We start from the raw sequence: 21,123 nt of genomic DNA, 5'->3' as shown, positions 1-21,123 counted from the left end.
ATTAATAAGTCTCCATGTTGTTTTTGGGAGCTGGCAATCCAGAGAAAGACTTGTTACCACAGAGCTCTTTGGATAAGAGAAATAAATATAGCAGTGGGGCTGGAGGTGTAGCTCAGCTGATAAGAGGGTTTGCTTAGCATGGATAACGCTGTGGGTTCGACCCCAAGCACCACATAAACGAGGTGTGACACCTGCATGGACTCAGGTTTTCTTTTGTGTGTTGTTTTCGTTGTTTGAGACAGGTTCTCATTTCCCAAGATGGTTTCATACTTGCTATGTAGCTGAGGATGACTTTGAATTCCGAACCTTCCTGACTCTAACTCTCAAGTGTTGAGATTACAGTCACGTGCCACAACACTCAACTCTAAGTTGTTTTATTTTTAAATTGTGTTTCTGGTGTGTGGAGGGGGAAGTCTGTGCACAGGCCTATACTGAGGCAGGAAGAGCATCAGATCCTCTGGAGCTAGGATGACAGGTGGTTGTGCTGGGATTTGAACCCTGGAAGAGCTGCATATACTCCTAACCGCTAAGCCATCATTTTACTGCCTCCCCGGGCCCTGCCACACCACTAACACTTTCCTAAGGCCCAGAACTCACAGAGACCCACTTGCCTCTTCTGCCATGTCCAGCTTATTTTTTCTAAAATTACATTTTATTTTTGTGTATATGTGTAGGTGTGGATGTCAGAGGACAATTCGTAAGAGTTTACCTCCTTCCATCCCAGGGATGGAACTCAGATCTTCAGGCTTGGTGGCAAACACTCTTGCCCACTGAGCTACCCTGCTAGTGTGGAGAAGCTTGCGCTGCTCAGGAAATCCCCACACCAGGTGGCACTCCCATTCTGAATCCTGTCATGTTCAGAGTGACAGTCTACAAATCGTAATTTAATCTACACTGGCATTGAAATTAACTCATTGAACTTGTCGTGCCAGGCAGGGCAGCACACACACATACATACACGAAATGCCAGGCAGGGCAGCACACACACATACATACACGAAACACCAAAGAGTTAAAGGTGGCACATGCCTTTAACCCCAGCACCAGGAGGCAGAGTTAGGGGGGAACTCTGTGAGTTTAAGGCCAGCCTGGTTTACATAGTGAGTCCCAGGACAGCCAGGGACAGGCTTTGAGACAGGACCCTGCCTCAAAGAGAGACAGAATCACTTTTAGTTTTAGGTTTTTCTCAAATGGTTTGGTGGCTGGCAGAAATGTGCGTCACCATGCCTGTTTTTAAACTATATTTGTTTATTGTGTGTGTGTTGGGGGGGGGGGTGTCACACGGCATACATAGAGGCCAGAGAAAAACTTCAGGAGTCATTTCTTGCCTCCCGTGAGTGCTGGGGACAGAACCTGAGTGACAGGGTTTGTGCCAGACACCTTTACCGTCATCTTGGTAATTCTTGTTCTATTTTAGTCTGAAAACCTCATTATTAGCCAAGGGTGCCCTTTAACTCCTGATCCTCTGGCCTCTAACTGTTGGGAGCTGTTCCAAAAAATCCAGACCCCTATGTGTGATTTGAGGAAAACAGGTAAACACACTCAAATACTACAGCTATGCATGGTAGAAGACCCCTAGTTCAGAGGGGAGTAGAGAACACATAAACAGCAACTGATAATCATTTCAGAGATAAAGACACCATGGTAAAGAACAGTTAGAATGATAATGTCCGATGGCTTGGTGAGTTAAGGTGCTTGCTACTACGTAACCAGAATTCACAGAACCCACTCGGTAAAAGGGAAGGACCAACTCCCGTGTTACCCCAGACTTCCACAGGTGGGTGCCATGGTGTGCACACACTTACACATGAACACACAGAACGAGAGCTTGCTTTCCAAGCAGGCTGTATGACTCTTTAGTCACTGTGCTGTGCTAGCTTTAATGTTCACACACACACCACCATGTGAGGCTGGGCCTGGACACAGTGCACGGGGGACGGGGGAGCTAGCCTATGCTTTCCCTTCCCTCTGGCACAATCCCCAGACAACAGACGGGATGACTGGACCACACCCCACGACGACACTGGCTGTGGGCTTTCTTGGGTCTGCAGTGGATATCGGGTAAATACCATGTATACCAGTTCCTGTGTCAGCTAGGGCGGGCTGAATTGGGATGTGTGGCACATGGTAGGAAAACTGAGAACCGAGACAAAGTGTCTATGAAGTAGTCTCAAGAAAAGGGAGAAAAGGGGACATATGGGTAGGGACAGCAGCTGCTCTTGGACCAAAGTTTGGTTCCCAGCTTCCAGACTGGTGTGGGAGGTCCTTCTGTCTGTTTGTTGCTTTTATTGGTTAATGAATAAAGAACTGCTTTGAGCCTATGGCAGGGAAGAACAGAACTAGGCGGGAAAGCTAGGCTGAATGCTGGGAGAAAGGAGGGTGGAGTCAGAGAGACACCATGGAGCCGGCCGCCACACAACCTGTAACTCCAGTTCCAGGGGACTCAACACCTTCTTCTGGTGTTTAGACTCCAAACACACACGAGGGGCATACATGTACACACAGGGGCATACATACACACACAGACACACACACACACACATACAAAATAAAAATAAATCTTAAAAAACAATAGTTGGGTGGTAGCGGTACACGCCTTTAACCCCAGCTCTTGGAAGGCAGAGGCAGGCGGATCTCTGAGAGTTCGAGGCCAGCCTGGTCTACAGAGGGAGTTCCAGGACAGGCTCCAAAGCTATACAAAAGAAAAAACAAAACCAAAACAACAAAAAGACTCCAATAAATGAAGGGAGAGGAGCCGAACCCACTCCAGTGTGTCCACAAGAGGAAGGTCATGTGGTAGGTATCCTTGCCTGAACCGCAAGGCTTGCTGTGAGAGAGTGAACACAAGTCCTAGGGTGGCCTGGAGGCTCAGTGGCCTCGCCAAAGCAGCACATTAAATGTCTCCTGGCTTGCTGAGTGTAATCGCTATATCATCCCTAAGAACAACTCTCCTGGAACAAGGTGTACAGAACAGACACAATACACCATCTGCCCGTGTGCGTGCCAACAGGAAAATAAATACAAGGGTTGGAATGACCCAAAACATTTTGATATTTTATGTGTAAATATAAACCAGCATTTTATTTATATTTCCTTGGGTATAGAATCCGATCACATTGCATCCTATGATGGTCAGAACAGCAACAGAATACTATGCTATTAGTCGGCCCCCTGGCTTCCCTTCAGTGGGCACAGCAGACCATTTTCACGGAGGACAGCGAGAGCTTTCTCAAATGTACTCTGCTGCTTAGAGAGGGCAACTGGATTCTCACCATGGAAACAATCGGGTTGCTAGGCAGGGCAAGGCCAAGTGTGGAAGAATGGTCCTTAAACAGATTACGAAATAAACAGACCCTGCTACTGGCAACTGCTTCAAGTTCTGAGTAATATCCCATGAAGTAAGTGCTTGGCTTTCATCCAAAGGCGTCTTTCCTCATTGCTTCTTTGTCTTGCTGACAAGACAGCCGGTCAGCACCGAAATGTAGAGCCTGGCCCAGGCGTATGTGATGCCCACCGCGCAATACACTGAGGTCAGCAACAAAGGGATGAAGGGGTACTTCAGCTTCCAGGAGGTGAGAGGGAAGACCAGTTCACAGCAGACTTCCAGAGGCCCCAGGCCGAGGAGGTAGACAGTTTCCATCCAGTTAAGAAGAGGTTTTTCTTTCCTGAGGGAGAAGTCTGATTTTAGATGAGTCACATCTGGTCAGTGAACATCCCGCTAATGTCTCCCACCCGCATCCTCCGTGAACAAGAGCCAGCGCGGAGGTCGGAGAAACATTATCTCAGACACACTACCATGGCAACAGTCTAACCTTCCACACCTACGCTGCTCAGACAATATCACTTCTGTAGAGGACATACAGTGTCTGGGCACTGACAGCGGAGTGAGAACACACACGGAACCAGGGATTCTAAAAACGTGCTTTATTCCGGTAAAACAAAAGTAACTCTTATACTTTTGGTTGTAAGCCTAGCTTTTAACCGCTGAGCCCTCTCTTTAGCCCCCAAAAATCATAGGAATCATAGTACATAGTTTAGAAGGTTAAACATTCTGACCACAGTTTTCTACTAACTTTTTACAGTGTGAGTGTTTTAGTTTTTCCGATTGTATCTGCAGCTATGCCACCATATCCTTAAGAGCATCTCACATTCTAGGCTTTGGTTTTCAGATAAGGTTTTGAGCTAGGCAGACTTCTTCATGTAACCCCCAAACTCATAGGACAGGGCTAGGGAACCCCCCCTCTGCTCACCAAGTGCGTACAACAGCTCCATTACTGTTAAGAAACAGTGATGGCTGTGGGCACCACAGGCTGAAGCAAGCTTCTCTACCTTATTTTTAAAATTATTCATTTCACATGTATGAGTGTTTCTCTTTATGTATGTCTGTGCACTATGTGTCTGGTGCCCGTGGAGGTGAGACCCCTGGGACTGGAGTCACAGAGGGTTTTGAGTCACTACATGGATGCTGGGAATCAAACGTGGATTCTCTAGAAGAGCAGCCAGTGCTTCTGGGCATCGTGGTCTGGCTACACTGGCTGGCCAGCAGGCTTGGATGCTATCTCCCACCTGCCCAGTGCTGGGACTGACCACAGGATCACATGTGCCTGTTTGCTGGGGGGCTGGGGATTTGAACTCCAGCCTTCCTGCTTACACTGAAAGCTTTACCATCTGAACCGGTCTCAACTTGAAAATACATGTGAAATCCTCTTTGACCACTGAAGAGCAAATGGCTCCCAGAAGGGAGGATGCCCTCAATGTGCTTGTACCTGAAGAGTGTCTGCAGAGAGGAGACGCTGTACACGGTGAACAGCAGCATGAGGAGGACTTTAATGGGGAGCTCTGTTAAAGACAAAATACAGACGTCAAGAGAGCACACGGACACTGCTGACCTTCTCTTCTCTTCACACAGGGTCTCTACACAACCCAGCTGGCTTTGAACTCACAGAGATCCACTTCCCTCTAACGCATGAGTGCTGGGATTAAAGGTGTGTGCCACCACACCTAGCTAACCATTTCTGAGACTAAATATACCTACAACTAGGGGCAAACTGGAGGTTTTACTTAAGATGAAGAGCAAACGTCTCTCCTTCCACAAGACTCCCCATGTTAGGTTAGAGCGCACTGGCTTTAGGTCTGAAAGGAAAGGACACGGCGACCAAACGCACCTTCCCCAGCAGACACCGCTTACCTGGGGCAGTGAAGAGCAGAGGGAAGAGGGAGTAGTGTCCCGTCGTGGTCAGAATCAGAAAAGTCGTCGCATCCCCTGCCTTCTCCACAGACAGAAGGCTGAAAGTAAAAGTTCTTATAGTAATTCCTTAACACAACTGGAAGTTGTGTGTTATTATTCTTAGGACTGGCTAAATTAAATACTGACAATCCCTTCATAAAGCGAACACTGATAATAACATTGTGAATGTGATAAATAAACATTGAGTCTGTTACGAGTCCAACTCAAATGAGATTTGACTATGTTTTTTAAAAAAGTTTTTCCTGGGGCTGGAGAGATGGCTCAGAGGCTAAGAGCATTGGCTGCTCTTCCAGAGGTCCTGAGTTCAATTCCCTACAACCACATGGTGGCTCACAACCATCTGTAATTTGATCAGGTTCCCTCTTCTGGCACGCAGACAGAATACTGTATACATAATAAATAAATAAAATAAAAGTTTTTTCAAAGTTTTGTTTACTTCATGTGTATACACACAGTATGTCTGTGTGAGCACACACATGTCTGTGACTGTGCTGGCATGTGTGGTGCCTCCGGAGGTCAGAGGCATCGATCCCCTGGAAGCAGAATTACAGCTGAGAACTGAGCCTGGTCCTCTGGAAGAGCATTCAGAGCTCTTGAGTGCTGAGCCATCTCTCCAGCCCCTGGGTGTGTGTAAACACACACACACACACACACACACACACACACACACAGAGACAGAGAGAGAGAGAACCTTGCTTTGCTGAGTGAATGAAGGATCGGCAGCTGCTCAGGGGAGAAAGACAGGGAAACTACTCACGAATCTCACTTCCAAACCTACAGCCAATCTTAGATGATCCCTGGACCTGTGGTGTGAGTTCAGAACAGAGTCTGCTCTACCTTGTAATCTGGAAGTTCAATGGCTCCAAAGATACGATATTGAACTTGGTTTAAATGATTTCTCTTGATTTGAGAAAACTCTTAAAAATAGAAAGAGGCAGATTCCACTCTCATCCATGTGCTGGATTTTAATGAGGTGTCAAGCGGATATTGTTCCATTTATAGTACTATCAGAAAAAGCACCAAGCCTGGTGCACACCTTTAATCCCAGCACGTTAAGGGAATTTCTGAGTTTGAGGCCAGTCTGTTTCCACAGAGTGAGTTCCAGGACAGCCAGGACTACAAAGAGAAACTCTGTCTCAATAAACAGTAACAACAACAACAATAAGAAAAGCAAAACAAGTGAGAAGAACACAAGCTCAGCAGCGTAAGGGCAGGCGGAAGTCCTAGCAGCGACTTGCTAGACTGTGACTTGGTTTTTAAGACAGCATCTTGGAATACAGATCAGAACGGCCTTGAACTCATGATTCTCTTGCCTCAGCCTCCTCAGCCTGGGGGACACAGGCAGGCGTCACCAGAATAGGTTCAGCTATGTGACTGGTAAGTCATGCGCACTAAGCTTCCTGGCTTCTGCAGATTCTAGCTGGGATTACATCACTTCATCCCAATTATCCTAAAGGTTGCCGAGCAGAAAATAAAGCCTGCAAAGCAGTAAGCTGAGAAAGACCCAGCTCTGGAGAGTCTAGGTGGACACACGAGACGTTCTGTCACGCTCGGTCCTTTCGTGGACTAATGATGGGAACACCAGGGCTTTGTTCTGACTGATGTGATGATGCCAAGGGTGGCGGTCTTTTCCACGCCACACTCCCACCCAACACCCAGACCTTTCATGGTATTTGATCATCAAACATATAGAAATAATGAATGATTTTTGCACATCTTAGAACCCTCACAGATCTAAAGATCCATCACCCCGTCCCTCCCCACTAGACACAATGAGAACAGCACACAGTTAAGACACTTGGAAACATGACTCCGAGCTGTCTGCCTACCTCATCGGGAGAATCGCCAGGAGGATGGCCTTTTCGTGGACATGCCAGCCGAACATGAAGGAGCTCAAGGCACAGAGAACCAGGCACTGCAGAAAGCCTCGGGGCCCTTGCGGTTTACACCACAGACAGAAAACAGAGGGCTAGAAGCAACAGGCAGACACAGAAGTTCAATGTTATCGCAGGGCAAGGCGCAGGCCAACACATCAGCAGGGCCAGGGGAGTCTCCAGCTCCCTGTGTAGTCCCCCACAGCTAGTGCTATAAAAGAAAATACAAAGCGACGGGGATCTCTATTTACTTCATCAAAATGACCCTTATACAAACTAGTAAATGGTAAGTTCTGGAATATAAAATTTAACAGCTTACTATCTGTATAATTAGCTAATGTCCACTGAACTTACTAGGTCAAACTACAAAAATTCATAGAAATTTTGGAGATAGTGCATTAAATTTTATCAGCTTTGTGAGCTGCAGTGAAATTTACAATAATAAAGCCATTGCTCTCTATACACGCAGCTTACAAAGCTGAGGTTTCATGTTCTTGTTGGTTTGCCAGGTTTTTTATATTTTACTTATTTCTCTCTTTCTGGCACCATGTGTGTGTGCACACTTGTGTGGGGCAAGGGCACACGCACACAAAGCGTGAGTGTGTGCACACTTGTGTGGGGCAAGGGCACACGCACACAAAGCGTGAGTGTGTGCACACTTGTGTGGGGTAAGGATGTCTGGTGCTGTGCACTCTACTGTGTTATTCCTTTCAGAGTCTCTCATCAAGCCTAGAGCTAGGTGGTGGTCAGCAATGCCACCCATCTTCCTGTCTGTTCTCCACACGCACATGTGTGCAGCCATGCCTGGCAGTTTTCATCATGGGAGCTGAGAGCTGAGATCCTCGTGTTTGCGCGTCATGCTCTCACTCACCGCCCTAGCCAAGACCGGGGTTTTAGAATTTTCTAAACATCAGCCAAAACCCGCGACTAAGGAGATTAGCAGAGGCCTGCATATTAGAACTGTCACACAATTGCATGGGGTCACGTGTCTTGCCAGGAGATCTTGATCATTTAGAAACCAAAATTAAAGCTAACCCTTCCAACACTGTCACAAAGCTGGAGTCACCGCAGCTGGCCCACAGCAGCTGTCTTTGACCGGCCCCAAGGAGCAATCTTCCTGCCTCCACCTTCACAGAGCTGGAACCGCAGGCCGTGCTGTTCCTCTCAATTCATTATCACCATCAAGACAAAACATCCTGTTTTCCAGACACGTTTGATCATTTAGCCAAGGATGAGAAAAACAAAACAAAGCTTGGATGTTTTGCCACAAAGATTTCCTCTTTCTCCACAGCATGCTCCACGCCTCCTACTTGGGCTTTTCTTTTTCCTTGTGCCAGGATGGACAGATGGCTTAAACAGCCACTGGCAAGACTGTCTCACAGAGGCTTTTCTGGTAATCTTCCCTCGCGATGTTCAAAGTTACTGAGAACTGCTAGGAAACAATCCAGTCTGCAGGAATTCAGCCAGTTACTGCGATAGGAGAAGCAGAGAAGCAGCAACAAGTGGGTACCACATGCCTAGTTCTTACCAGTATGGCTATCAGTGTGCAGATGAGGGTTGCCAGAGGGGAGACGGAGGGAAGGACTGTGTGCTGGAACTGCTGAACCAAACCACTTGTCATTGAGGCCCTGGGGATCTGGTTGGGGTCAAGAAGTTTCAATTCCAAACCTAGAGAGTAAGCAGACATTCCACTTTAATCAACAGGACTCCCTATCTTATGAGTCCACTCCTTGAGTAATAATTGTAAAACGCTAATAAATCTGCGGCCGTTCACGGCTGGATTTCATGGTTCATGGGTGTAGGCCTAGCTGTGCTGCCTCCGGCACAGGCTTCTTTCCGGTTTCAGACAATAATCTATGGCTACAGACTAAAATTGGAACAAGCCATTTGTGCAGCCTACAGGAACCCTGTGGGCAGGTGGCATTGGAACAGCAATCTTCTCTACCACTTAAGTGATGCAAGCTATTTAAAGAGCAAACCAGGGCAGACCAAACGCAGCCTTTCACTTCCTGTAGCATGAAGTCCGTATTCCCACATACAGCAGCCTTTGGTGAGCTGTCGCCGTCCCCTCTCCGGCCCCATCTGCACTAATGTGGCTTAGTCACAATGGACTGCGAGTCCTGAGCATACTCTCCTCTGCTCACGCAAGTCCGAGTGACTCACCCACTCTGCCAAACTAACCAACTCAGTTATGCAAAGAGAGCCCCTAAATTGAGAAGCAAGGCTGCTCTACGGTTCTCCAGCGCTGTTTCTGTGTTTACTTTCTCTACTATACTATGTCCCTGAAATACAGAAGTGACTTGGAGTTCTTTCTATCCCCAAATATAGAAGGTCAATAATTACTTGTCAGATGAACCAAGCCTGGGACAACGATGCAAGCCCCACCCAAAATGAGCTCCAGAGAAAACAGTGCGGCCAAGACAGCCCAAGCACACACAGCCCTTTCTATGGCCACTGAGAGCCAGCAATGCGGGGAGGCCGCAGCCACCAGATGTGTTACCTACATACTCCTTTCTCTTCAGATTCTGGGTCTCTTTTTCCTTTTTGTTGTTTTGTTTTGAGACAAGCAGCTCAGTCTCAGTAGCTCAGGCTAGTTTTGAACTCCTGATCCTCTTGCCTCTGCCCACCAAGTATAGGAATCACAGGTGACCCAGCCACCTCTCTTTTTTGGGACAGGATCTCATGTAGTCAACCCAATCAAGAACGACTCTGAGCTTCTGATCTTCCTGCCTCCACTGTCTGAAAGCTGGGGATGCAGGTGTACCCCACTGCACCTGATTACACATGGCGAAAACTGGGCTGCAGGTGTACCCCACTGCATCTGGTTACACATGCTGAAAGCTGGGCTGCAGGCGTACCCCACTGCACCCGGATTACAAAATGCTGGTAGAACTAGGATTTGCACTCCACCAGCGGAGTCAATTCCCGATTTTATCTTAATATTAATGGCTATTTTCCCTAAACATCTGAACCCGACATTAAATTTCCATGTAAGGCATCTTTGGGGAGCAGGTACACAAGGTGGGGCACATTTCCTGGCTCAGGCAGGGTAATTAGGCTTTGTACTGCACACTAAGCTGAACGGACAACAGCTTTTCAAAATACAAACGTCTGAAGTTACTTTGTAAGAACGCCAGTGTCAGTGACACTGGACTGATGAGCGAGGGAGGAAACCAAATTATAATTTCTAAAAATAAATAAGTAAACAAAGTGTCAATTCCCTATAAATATGTAACTCCAGGTCCAGGGGGATCCGGCACCTCTAGCCTCTGTGGGTATCGAGCACTCAAGTGTACACTCTCCCCCATATGATTAAAGGTAATTCTTTTTTTTGTTTGTTTGTTTTTGTTTTTCGAGACAGGGTTTCTCTGTAGCTTTGGAGCCTGTCCCGGAACTAGCTCTTGTAGACCAGGCTGGCCTCGAACTCACAGAGATCGGCCTGCCTCTGCCTCCCGAGTGCTGGGATTAAAGGCGTGCGCCACCATCGCCCGGCTAAAGGTAATTCTTAAAAAGCGCCCAGATGCTTAATCTACTCATTCAAGGAAAGCATCTACAACCTCACTGCCACAAGGGACATTTGTAAGCAACGCAGTCCACTTCCTGCACGAAAGACTCGATCTCAAACAATTTGGCTCCGCTCATCTTGTGCTCAAGTGCGGGGCTGGAGACCAAGTGACCCAGAACGCACACCCAAACACAGCACGGGCGGGTGTTTCCCGTGAGTCTACGTGAGAAAGCTGGTACCATACCAATGACACACAGGGCTTTGTCCACGGCATTGTACAAAGCCCAGAAGTTTGGAGCCCAGTAGGCATGGCAAAGGCCCCTCTTGAATGGAAAGAGCCGGGAAAAGACTTGTGGCAGCTGGTTCTGTTGAAAAGGAGAAATGAAACCAATTAAACAGCCATCAACTTTTTCCAAATTCTAAAACAGAGCAGGAAAACTGCCTGTGGCACACTGCTCAGAAGCTGAGCAGTCTGGGCCCCAATCTTTGTTTCTACAGGTGAATGATCTCAATCAAGCCATAGACCTCTTTGCCTAACCTTCCCAAGTGGCCAGGAGAAGACACCTAAAACCAGGGACTACCATTCTTCCTGCTAGGAAGCACACAGAATTGACAAGGCGCAGGGAGAGCAGAGACTGTGCTCCAGCTAAGCCTGAAGTGGTGAGGAGCAGGGCACATTAGATATGGTTCTCCTCCCTTAATAGGAAGTAAAACACTGATTTCAGGGTGTGCAGCAAGAGAGAAAAAAAAGATATATGGATATCTATCGCAGGTACTTTCAAGTGTTTACTGTCTACAAAGGATGATCTAAGAGGCCAGAAATATTAATGAGAATTAATTCTCGAGTGTAACCACAGTTCCATGCCACTTGAACATGACCAACGTGTGGAGAGCACTTCCCGTCTCCTTGGTAGGAAGGTAAGAAAGGAGCTTTTACAACGGCTTCACCGGCCCCCCCCCCCCACTGTTCCTTCTAAACGACAAAACCATGACTTACATTACTTTTTAAAAAGTAAAAATCAGAAATAAAATGTCTTACCAAGGCTAGGAAAGGGCCCAATGAAAGAGCAGAAACTAGGAAAACAATCAGTCCCAGGGAAAGTACGCGGACAAAGCTGAAGCTGCCCCATCGGACACTGCCATCTACAGAAAAGGAGAGCCGCATTACCAGGAGCATGAAGAAGGGGTTTCGACACATAGCCCAAATGTCCTCCCGCTTCAGTCTCCCTAGTACTGGGATTAGAGGTGATGCCACTGTGCCCGGGGAATACACTGATCTCTCTGTGGATGGTGAAGGGTTATAGATCAGCACCCAGGAGACTCTATAATGCAAGGAAGGAAATAAGGGTTTGGTTACCACTGCTCAGACTTGCCTGGCTTGCTCGCAGTGAAACAGTAAGATCGCAGCAGATAGACACCATAGGCTGGTGCTACGTAGAGGTAGATGTGCTTGAAATGCAGGAGGACGGCGAAGAGAAACGCCGCTTCCATATGCCTTTTCTAGGAGACAGACAGGGAAATTGCTTTAAATTCAAAGTGGATGGAATGCAGTATGTAAATCCTGCAGTGGATCCTGGAACAGAAGGAAGACATTAGCAGAAAAGTTAATGAAGTTCAGATACACCAATGCTGGCTTCTTGGCCTTGGCAAACAGTTGTTTGAGAAGGCAGCACCAGGAGGAAATGAGTGAGGGGCATCAAGGACTGGAAACTAGGGCTAAATGAATCCTATCTGCTGTGCTGTGAGAAAAACAATTGTTTTGTGTGTATGGCTTGTGCTGGGGATTGAATCCAGGCCTAGTGTATCCTAGGCATGCATTCTCTTGCTGAGCTACATCCTTATCCCATTAAACAACAAACAAACAAACAAGGACGAAACCTCCAGTGGTTACAGCACTTGCCTAGTGTGTGTGAGACCCTGAGTTTATCTCTAGTTTGGTCTCACGATGACATTGAGCAGGATCCACCTACCTCAGCCTTCTAAGCAGCTGGACTATAGGGTGTACCACCATGCCAGGCTAAGGGGAGTAAATGTGGTATTTAATCTACAGGAGTAACGAACGGTATCCTGGCTAAGAAAACAAAACTTCAAACAAGCCCCAGCTAATTCTAACACAGAAGTCTGAATTCTATCTGCTTCATAGGAATTGGAGAAGAACCGAATATGGATTAATGTTAAGGCCCGGCTGAGCCTAATGATTTTATTAGCATTAAGATAGAAGCGTGGGTCTTTTGATTTCAAATTCCCTATTTCCATCACATTATTCTAACTATCTTACAAGCTTCTCATGAAAAAAACACCACCATTAATTACTTCAACAGAAAATGCTCCTGGAGATTCTACTGACAGAAACAGTTCAGTCAAACACTCTGATCCACACCTGCCACACTGTAATGAGTTTTTTTTAGGATATAATTTTCCCATCTATAAAATAAAGAAAACTTATCATCCTAAGAACAGGTAGAATCTGTGGAAGTACCAATAAAAGTATCTATATGGTGAAATTCTGAATGGGGGAGGGGCAAATAATATCTCTCACCCACTACAGCTACAAACTGAACGGGAAATCCCCTCAGGTGCTTCCGTGCTCACCTGAAACACCCGTGCGATGGATAGCAGCATGAGCCCGGACAGAAAGCCGTTGTACTGGAAATGGACATCTGGACGGACATCAAGGAAATGAGCGCACCAGATTCATAATGAGCTGTGCTGTGAAAAGTTCGGAATTTGTGGATGCTTTCTTAATGAGTAAATTAAAAATAATAGTTTAACTGGTTCTCCAAATTAACTACTTGGGGACAAATTACTTTAATAACCAGAATCCAGTACATCTGGAGGAAGCAGTTTGTGGAGTTAAGGAGCCCAGACCTACACTGACTAATCCTCACTCCACAGTTAACCTATCACGTTTACGCTATAGGATAGAGCACACCAAGGATACGGTCTACAATCAGCAACCCAAAGTTCCACAGCAGCAGCACGGACAGAATAAACTTGGGCTTCTCCGTAAGTTCTTTGCTTGTTTTCTTCCCGTCAATGCATTTGCAGCACCTACATGGACACACCAGGAGGGGAACAGAAACAACTTTCAGCTTCATCACAACATCACAGTACTTCCTTTCCGCCTTTTCTGACAAACTGTCCATGTTGTCCATGGTCGACCTCAGGGCTGCCCGCATCTTTTCCTTGAGTGTGCTGATCAGATACAAGTGTTCATTTAATAAAACTGAGCCAACAAATAGCAATCTAAGTCCTTAAAGTAAGGATTTTAAAAACGAGAGTGCACACACTAGCTCAGCCCTTACACGTGACAAGTGTGGGTCAAAGGCGTGGCTCTGTTGGCAGGGTGCTGGTCTGGCACACAGGTGGCCCTGCACCAACCCTGACGTCAGGAGTGCACTCCAGCTCTGACGAGCAGAGGTAGTAAGAGGACATTATCAACAACATGGCAAATCTGAAGCCAACCTGAGACCTTCTCTCAGTAAAATAAATAAATAAAAATAAATAACTCAGAGGCAGAGCGCAGCTCTTGTGACATGCTAAGCAATGAAAAGCAGGACTCTGGCTGGGCTCATTTCCCAATGTGCATGTATGACCCATATATTTATACACAGAGCAAAACATTCAGACCCTGTCTCAAAAATAGATAGAACACTACCGAGACAACTACAACGATGACACTATCCTTCGGGAGAGGCTGCTGTGCAGGCGTGGAGACCTGAACCAATATTAACAAAACAAAACCTGAGCTCAGGGCCTGTCATCCCAGCGTCAGGAGGCAGAGTAAGGGGATCTCTGGGGACTATCATTCATTTTCTTCCTCTTCCTCCTCTCCCGTCCCCCTCCTCTTCCTCTTCTTCTTCCTCTACTTCTTCTTCTTCGTTTTTATTTATTTACTTATTTGAGACAGGGTCTCTCCCTGGCTTGGAACTTGCCAAGTAGGCTGGTCCAGACTGGTCACAAGCACCAAGGATCTCCTTGTATCCTCCACCTCCGTAATGGGATCACAGATGTATGTTACCACGCCAGTTTTCTCCACATGGTGCTTTGCTTGTTGTGTGTGTGTGTGTAGAATGTGCATGCCTGATTCCCACAGGTCTGCCGAGGGCACTGGGTCCCTTGGATCTGAAGTCACTGACAGCTGTGAGCTGCCAGGAGGGCGCTGGGAATCAAACCTGTGCCCTCCGCAAGAGTAGCAAATGCTCTAGCCAACCATGAGATAGAGTTGACTGGAACGACACTGGCCAAGCAGACTGTGGTGGAGCACAATGGGTGTGTGTGCATAAATGTGCGTGAACTACGTGTAGGTGCATGTCCTACCAAACAGGGCAGGCCTTTGTGAGAGAACAGTTCAACAACGCTCACAGCATCTTCTCAAACCGCCACCCCAAACCCTAACAGCTCCCCATTTCTCTACCACACCTCTAAGACTGCTCCCTGAAATTACCTTAGGCATTTAAGCTCAACTTGGGTTTTTGCTGTTTCAAGATCTGCTATTATATGAACAGGGCTGTGTGTCCTGAAAACCAGCGGTAACACAATGTCTCAATACCGTCTGCATGAACAAAAGCCCATGCAGCATGGTGCCCGCCACTTACTCGTGAACAGCGTACACAAAGAGCGCATCTGCCAAGATGACGGAGAACCTCTGGAAGAGCAGCGTTCCTGAGCTGCGGTAGTTCAGGTTACGGACATTAAGCATCTCTTGATCAAAGAATCTGGCAACATGTGATAGGGCGTACTCAAACCACGCAAAGAAAGGGGGGTAATCCAAGGTCCACTCTGAAGTTGCCTGCGATAAAAAAAAAAAAAGTCAAAATTAAAACACCCTAAGTAACTAAACAAGGTGCATACTGAAATAAAGTTGCACTTCAAACACGCTAAACATGCAGAGCTGTTTGTATGTGAGGAGAATTGGAGAGTGACGAACACGATGCTCACCTCTAACCCCAGCACTGAGGAGGCTGAGGCGGGAGGACTTCAGACCAGCCTGGGATTCCTTGGCCATGCACTGGCCTAGACACCAATCACAATCCTCCTTCTCTGTATGTGCACTTAATTTCTTCTTTTAATTTTAAAAATATGTATGAGTCTTTTTCCTGCACGAATGTAGGTTCCCTGGGCAGGACTGGACTTACAGACGGTTGTGAGCCACCATGTAGGGGCTGGGGATGGAACCCTGTTTCTCTGGGAGAATAAGGCTCTTAGCCAGAGCCCATTCTCCAGCTCCCTGTTATTCTTTCCACAGACAGGACAGGCTCCTTGGGCACTAACTGGTTCATCACTGGGACCAAAGGTGGTTCAAGGTGACTGAGAGGTAACTGTAACCAAGGTGAGACTCAGGACAAACGATTGCTCGCTCTCTGCTCATTTTCCTTTTTAAGTTCTTCTTTGAAGTCCTGGGGTTGGATTTACGCAAGCATCATCACAGTTAGCCACGCTCCCGGTCCAGCCCTCTGCTAATATGAGCGAATGACAGACAACTGCTGGTCTGGCGAAGTCATGACTGGTTCACGCCCCCTCAGGTCTAAACACGGAAGCTTTAGGTCCCAGGTAAATCCCGAGGCGCTTGGGCTCTAATGCACCCACTCACTAATCTCCACACTTACAATGTAGTGAAGAATTCCTTCTAATTCCAAGTAAGCAAAGTGACACTGGGCCAAGGAAAGAAAAGATGGACCTAGGGCAACGGGTAGTGGTGAGGTCATAGGAGGAAGTGGAAGCACCTACAGAGAACAGGAGAACTGAAGGGAAAAGGCCACGGACAGAGCCTGAGAGTACCAGCTTCTTAAGGCTGTGAATATAGGCATGTGTTGCCAAGCTAGTGTACACATAATCTTTTTGTTCTCCTTACTAATTCATTTATTTGGTTTTTTTGAGACAGGGCTTTTCTGTATAGCCCTAGCTGTCCTAGAACTAGCACAACAGACCAGGCTGGCCTCGAGCTTAAAGAGATTGCCTGCCTCTGCCTCCCGAGTGCTGGGATTAGCTTGCTGTCACTGCCCGGCCCTGTTGTTTAATTTTTTTTTTTTGAGATGGAGTTTCTCTGTAGCCCTGGCTGTCCTAGAACTCACTCTGTAGACCAGGCTAGCCTCAAACTCAAAGATCTGCCTGCCTCTGCATCCCAAGTGCTGGGATTAAAGGCGTGTGCCACCACCACGGCCTGGCAGGGTACATATAATTTTAAAAGGTGAAAATGAAACTTACCTCATAGTACCACTGAGATATTGGCAGACTGTGAGTGATAGCAAGCCAGTTTCGGTGTACTTCAAAATCCGTGGAATGGCTACACAAGGCAAATACAGGCACAGCGTGAGATTGAAACAGCCATATCTCATTATATCCTATAGAACGACACGGCATGCACACATGCACAGAGCCCTAAACGGTCATCTCTCTTATGAAGAGGTCTCCCTGTGCTTTACTGGAGGATGTAGGATTTGTGAAGGGGTCTCAGAGATATTCAAGGGCTGACAGAAAGCTTAAACTGGGCTCTCAGGCCACTGCACAAAGTGACTTTCTCTTCCTCACAATCCAGAAAAAGCCTTACAAAGGAGCTTCAAATATTTAAAATCACATTTATATTATTTTGTGTGTAGGTACATGTGTGGAAGTCAGAGGACAATGTATGACAGTTGGTTCTCTCCTTCTACTGCATGTGTTTGCGGATGGAACTCAGATCGTTAAACCTGCCATCAGGGGCCCTTTACCCTCTGAGCATCTCAAGAGCCCAAGTATTTGTTTTCAGACAGGGTGTCATTATACAGCCCTAGCTGGTCCTGAACTTGCTCCATAAGCCAGGCCTTGAATTTACATCAACCTTCCTGCCTCTGCTTTCAGAGCGCTGAGATTATAGACAGGAGCCACTGTATCCAGCTCTTGCTTCACTGAGACCACGCTCTAACATGGGTTACACTCCCTGCCTTGGAAACTCTCTTGAACTAACACCAATAATACAGAGGTGGTTTTGTGTATCAACAGCCCTATTAGACAAAGTCTGGCCACACAGTCCAGGCTGGCCTTATATTCTTTTCTATTTTTTGCATTTATTTATTTTGGGCACAGGGGAGGAGCAAGTTGTGGCCTGTGTGTGCACTCAAATGTACATGAGTCTGTGTGCTTGTGTTCAAGTGTGTGTGCAAGGAGACAGCTTGAGAGTTTGTTCTCTCCTCTCACAACGTAGTTTCTGGGGATCAGCTCAGGTTGTCAGGCTTACCCTGTTCTTGAGCTCTTGGTTTTTAGCCTTCACATCAATGTTGGAATTATTATGCATGTACCCAGCTTAAAGGTTCCTCTGTCTGCTAAAACCATTATCATTCTACACCTGCTTTCAAACTGTGGAATGCTGTTCATATAACAATATCCTTTATCACGCTTAGAATTTATGTTGTTATTTTTGAGAAAGGGGTTTGCCATATAGTCCAGGTTGGCCTCCTGAGTTCCGGAATTAAAGACATGAGCTTCCACGCCTGGATTTAATTTTCATTATTTTCACATCATTTTAGTCAGGTTTGGAGATGAGATTAGCTTCGGTAACCAAAACCTTCAATCAAGTTGTGAGTTCCCCCATCTCTATTGTTTCTTCCTTGGCGCTCTGACTTAGTATAGTGCTTAGAATAAAGTACTTGGGAAAACAAAACAAAACAAGACTAGAAACAGGATGTCAAACAGCAAGCAACTACAGTGATCTATTGCTTAAAGTCAGGGTACATTCTGAAAAACTGCACTGTGCACACATTACAGAGCACAGTTAAAGAAACTAATAACGTTATGACATCACTTGAGAATAAACTGGGCTGGAGAGATGGCTCAGAAGCTAAGAGGACTTGTTGCTTTTACCCAGAACTCAAGTTCAGTTCCAACACCCACACTGGGATGCTCACAATATCCTGTAACTCCAGCTCCAACACCTTCTTCTGCCCTCCCAGGGAGCCCACACACATGGGGCATGCAAACACACACACAAATAAATCTTTTTTTAAAAAAGGGGAACATATAATCTTACAGGACTATCCTTGTCTATGTAGTCTATCAGCGACAAAAACATTGTCGTCAAATGATACATTTGCGTTCTTGGTACTGCAATGTCTGCCATGCTCGGACTCGTTAGCTTCACACCGTGGACACACAGATAAGTGGTGGTTCCTGAGCTTTTCGTTTTGACTGTACACTCATCTTTGACACAAATGTCTTCCACAGCCCGGTGTGATCTGACCACCGCGTATGTTTCCCCGTGTAGCTTTTCTTCCCTTCAGTTGTTAACTACACTAACAACTTCCTGGACTGAGAACACGGAGCTGACCAGACACGGCTATACTCCAGCTCTCAGGTTAAGCATCAACCCGTGTGGCAAAGCCTTAAAAGGCGGAGAGAACACATGGCCTTTCCTCGTCCCGCCCAGGACATCCGTACAAGCCTCGCTCGCCCACTCTGCCGACCCAGCCCCTGCCTCTGCAGGTCCTTACTAGGTGGGGATGAGAAGGCATTTGAGGAGCGTCACCCCGAGAGCCAAAGCCGAGAACCAGTGGCCACTACCGGTGCCGAGAGCGGACGCCGCCATTCCTGGAGCCCGTCACTTCCGGGACGCTGCGCATGCGGGTGAGGCTTTCGAGGCGGCAAGGACGAGCTCTGAGCATGCGCCGACTGCTCGGGGGCGCTCTCAGGCGGGCGCGCCGGAATTTAAACCTCCCGCCCGGTCTCCGCTGTCTCAAGAGTTAGCTGCATCTGCCCGGACCTCTGCGGTGACATTATTTATTCATTTTGATTGTTGTTAGTACATACTTCTAGTCAAATAGTGGTTGTCTGCTTTCGGTCTTGATTTTTGGTTAGTTTGGGTTACACACGTGAAAAACAAGCAAAAAGAAAAAAAAAAAACAGCTGCTCAAAGTGGTGGTAGTGAAGACAGCTGTGAGCTCAGAGTAAGAATGGCGAAGGCCTTTGGGGGCCGGAAGTTAAGTCCAGTTGCAGTATGCTCTGAGAAGAGAAAGCTGAAAACCATTCTGATTCTAGCACCGCCAGGCTAAGCCTCCGTGCAGCCCCTGCCCCAAACAGCACTTAGCGCATTGTCGCTGTGGTAGTCGGTGGTTTGTTCACAACACCTGCATTTTCGTGACCCTTCTTTTACAGCTCTCCTGATGTTGGAGATTGAATTCTCAGGGCTTCACGTTATTAGTGAGCTACATCCCTGCACTTAAATGCATTTAAAATTTTTTCCTTATTAGCCGGGCGGTGGTAGCGCGCGCCTTTAATCCCAGCACTTGGGAGACAGAGGCAGGCGGATCTCTGTGAGTTCGAGACCAGCCTGGTCTACAAGAGCTAGTTCCAGGACAGGAACCACAGAGAAACCCTGTCTCGAAAAACCAAAAAAAAAAAAAAAAAAAAAAAAAAAAAAAAAAAATTCCTTATTTTATGTATGTTGAGGCAGAAGCTCAATATGTTATACCCCAAGCAGCCTCAACCTCACTCTGGAGTCCAGGCCGTCCTTGAATTTTCATTCCTGCCTTAGTTACCAAGTAAATGACATTCGTGGGTTCTGTGGATTAGGACTTGGGTATCTTTGGAGGATGTTCTCTACCACATATCTCATACTTATTATAACCAAAACTGAATTCCTGATTTTTAGTTTTAGTATTATCCACATAGAGGAGGTCATCAAATATCCAGTTTGCAGCACATAACGCCTGTCTGTGCTCTATGCGCTACCATACAGTTCATGCGCTTCGGGCAAGGGGCAGGAGGTTGAAACACACAAACTCACAGACAGAGAGACAGACAGAAACACGGACCTCTAGTCCCTGGTAAGAAGCCCTTTATCCAATAGCACCACAGAGGCTTCTATACCCAACAGTCAAGTGGGCCAACAGGTGAAAACCTTATCCTCTGATCCTCAAGGCAAGGCAACCCGTGCTCGTGAAGCAGAGCTGGTAAACAACTTTGACACAGCTTTCAGTAACTCAGATCAGAAGGAAAGCAAAGATCTCTAGCAGGGAAGAGCAGCTGGAGGCCAGGACTCCAAACGGTCCCAACAGTTTCCCTCCTTCCCACACCTGTTCAGTTTGCTGTGACACTCACTGTGGAATGATAGTGTTTTCCTATTTGAGAGGGCTCTCTCTGTGTGACCCAGGCTAGTCTTAAACTCCTGGGCTCAAGTAATCTTGCTGTTCTAGCAAACACACATCATCCTAATCCCTACCAGCAATCTCATGCTTCACTGTAGGGGTCTGGTTGGCCTCCGGGAAGCATACCGTTACAATCTACCTGCCTGGATAAGAAATAATTTCAAAGAAGAGCTAACTTGGGAACCTAGTTCCTGGTTCTTTTTGTTTCTGTGTTTTGAAATAGGGATATTACCTAGGTTAGCTTTGAACTCCCCATCTGAGCTCCAGTTATAGCCAGCCACCATCTCCTTTCTTCTTCTTCTTCTTCTTCTTCTTCTTCTTCTTCTTCTTCTTCTTCTTCTTCTTCTTCTTCTTCTTCTTCTTCTTCTTCTTCTTCTT

General features: G+C 46.8%; 1 protein-coding gene across 1 annotated transcript; it reads right to left on the bottom strand.

Annotated features, from left to right (window-relative positions):
• Nucleotides 1-3,027: 3,027 nt before the first annotated feature.
• On the bottom strand, nt 3,028-19,212 carry Alg8 (ALG8 alpha-1,3-glucosyltransferase). The gene is made up of 13 exons (XM_050154560.1): nt 19,093-19,212; nt 16,835-16,913; nt 15,226-15,419; nt 13,569-13,678; nt 13,220-13,287; nt 12,001-12,127; nt 11,667-11,770; nt 10,872-10,992; nt 8,651-8,790; nt 7,078-7,217; nt 5,189-5,286; nt 4,767-4,839; nt 3,028-3,665 (listed from the first exon to the last, which is right to left on the bottom strand). The coding sequence occupies exons 1-13, from the start codon at nt 19,185-19,187 to the stop codon at nt 3,434-3,436; spliced, it is 1,581 nt and encodes a 526-aa protein (XP_050010517.1). The 5' UTR covers nt 19,188-19,212; the 3' UTR covers nt 3,028-3,433.
• Between the last annotated feature and the right edge of the window lie 1,911 nt (nt 19,213-21,123).

This window comes from Alexandromys fortis, unplaced genomic scaffold, assembly GCF_014885135.2.
Source record: "Alexandromys fortis isolate MF-2015 unplaced genomic scaffold, M_Fortis_MF-2015_v1.1 scaffold_77, whole genome shotgun sequence".
Classification (NCBI taxonomy): domain Eukaryota; kingdom Metazoa; phylum Chordata; class Mammalia; order Rodentia; family Cricetidae; genus Alexandromys; species Alexandromys fortis.
The sequence above is the reverse complement of the archived record's forward strand: the minus strand, read 5'-3'. Positions and strand labels throughout refer to the sequence as shown.

What these genes read in the sequence shown, in the direction of transcription:
- Alg8 (XM_050154560.1), bottom strand. Translation starts at nt 19,187, where the DNA reads ATGGCGGCGTCCGCTCTCGGCACCGGTAGTGGCCACTGGTTCTCGGCT. An exon ending in TATCTCAGTGGTACTATGAG is followed by an intron (nt 15,420 to 16,834) that starts GTAAGTTTCATT and finishes TTTTTATCGCAG; the next exon opens with GCAACTTCAGAGTGGACCTT. An exon ending in CAAAGCCCTGTGTGTCATTG is followed by an intron (nt 8,791 to 10,871) that starts GTATGGTACCAG and finishes CTTACTCTCTAG; the next exon opens with GTTTGGAATTGAAACTTCTT.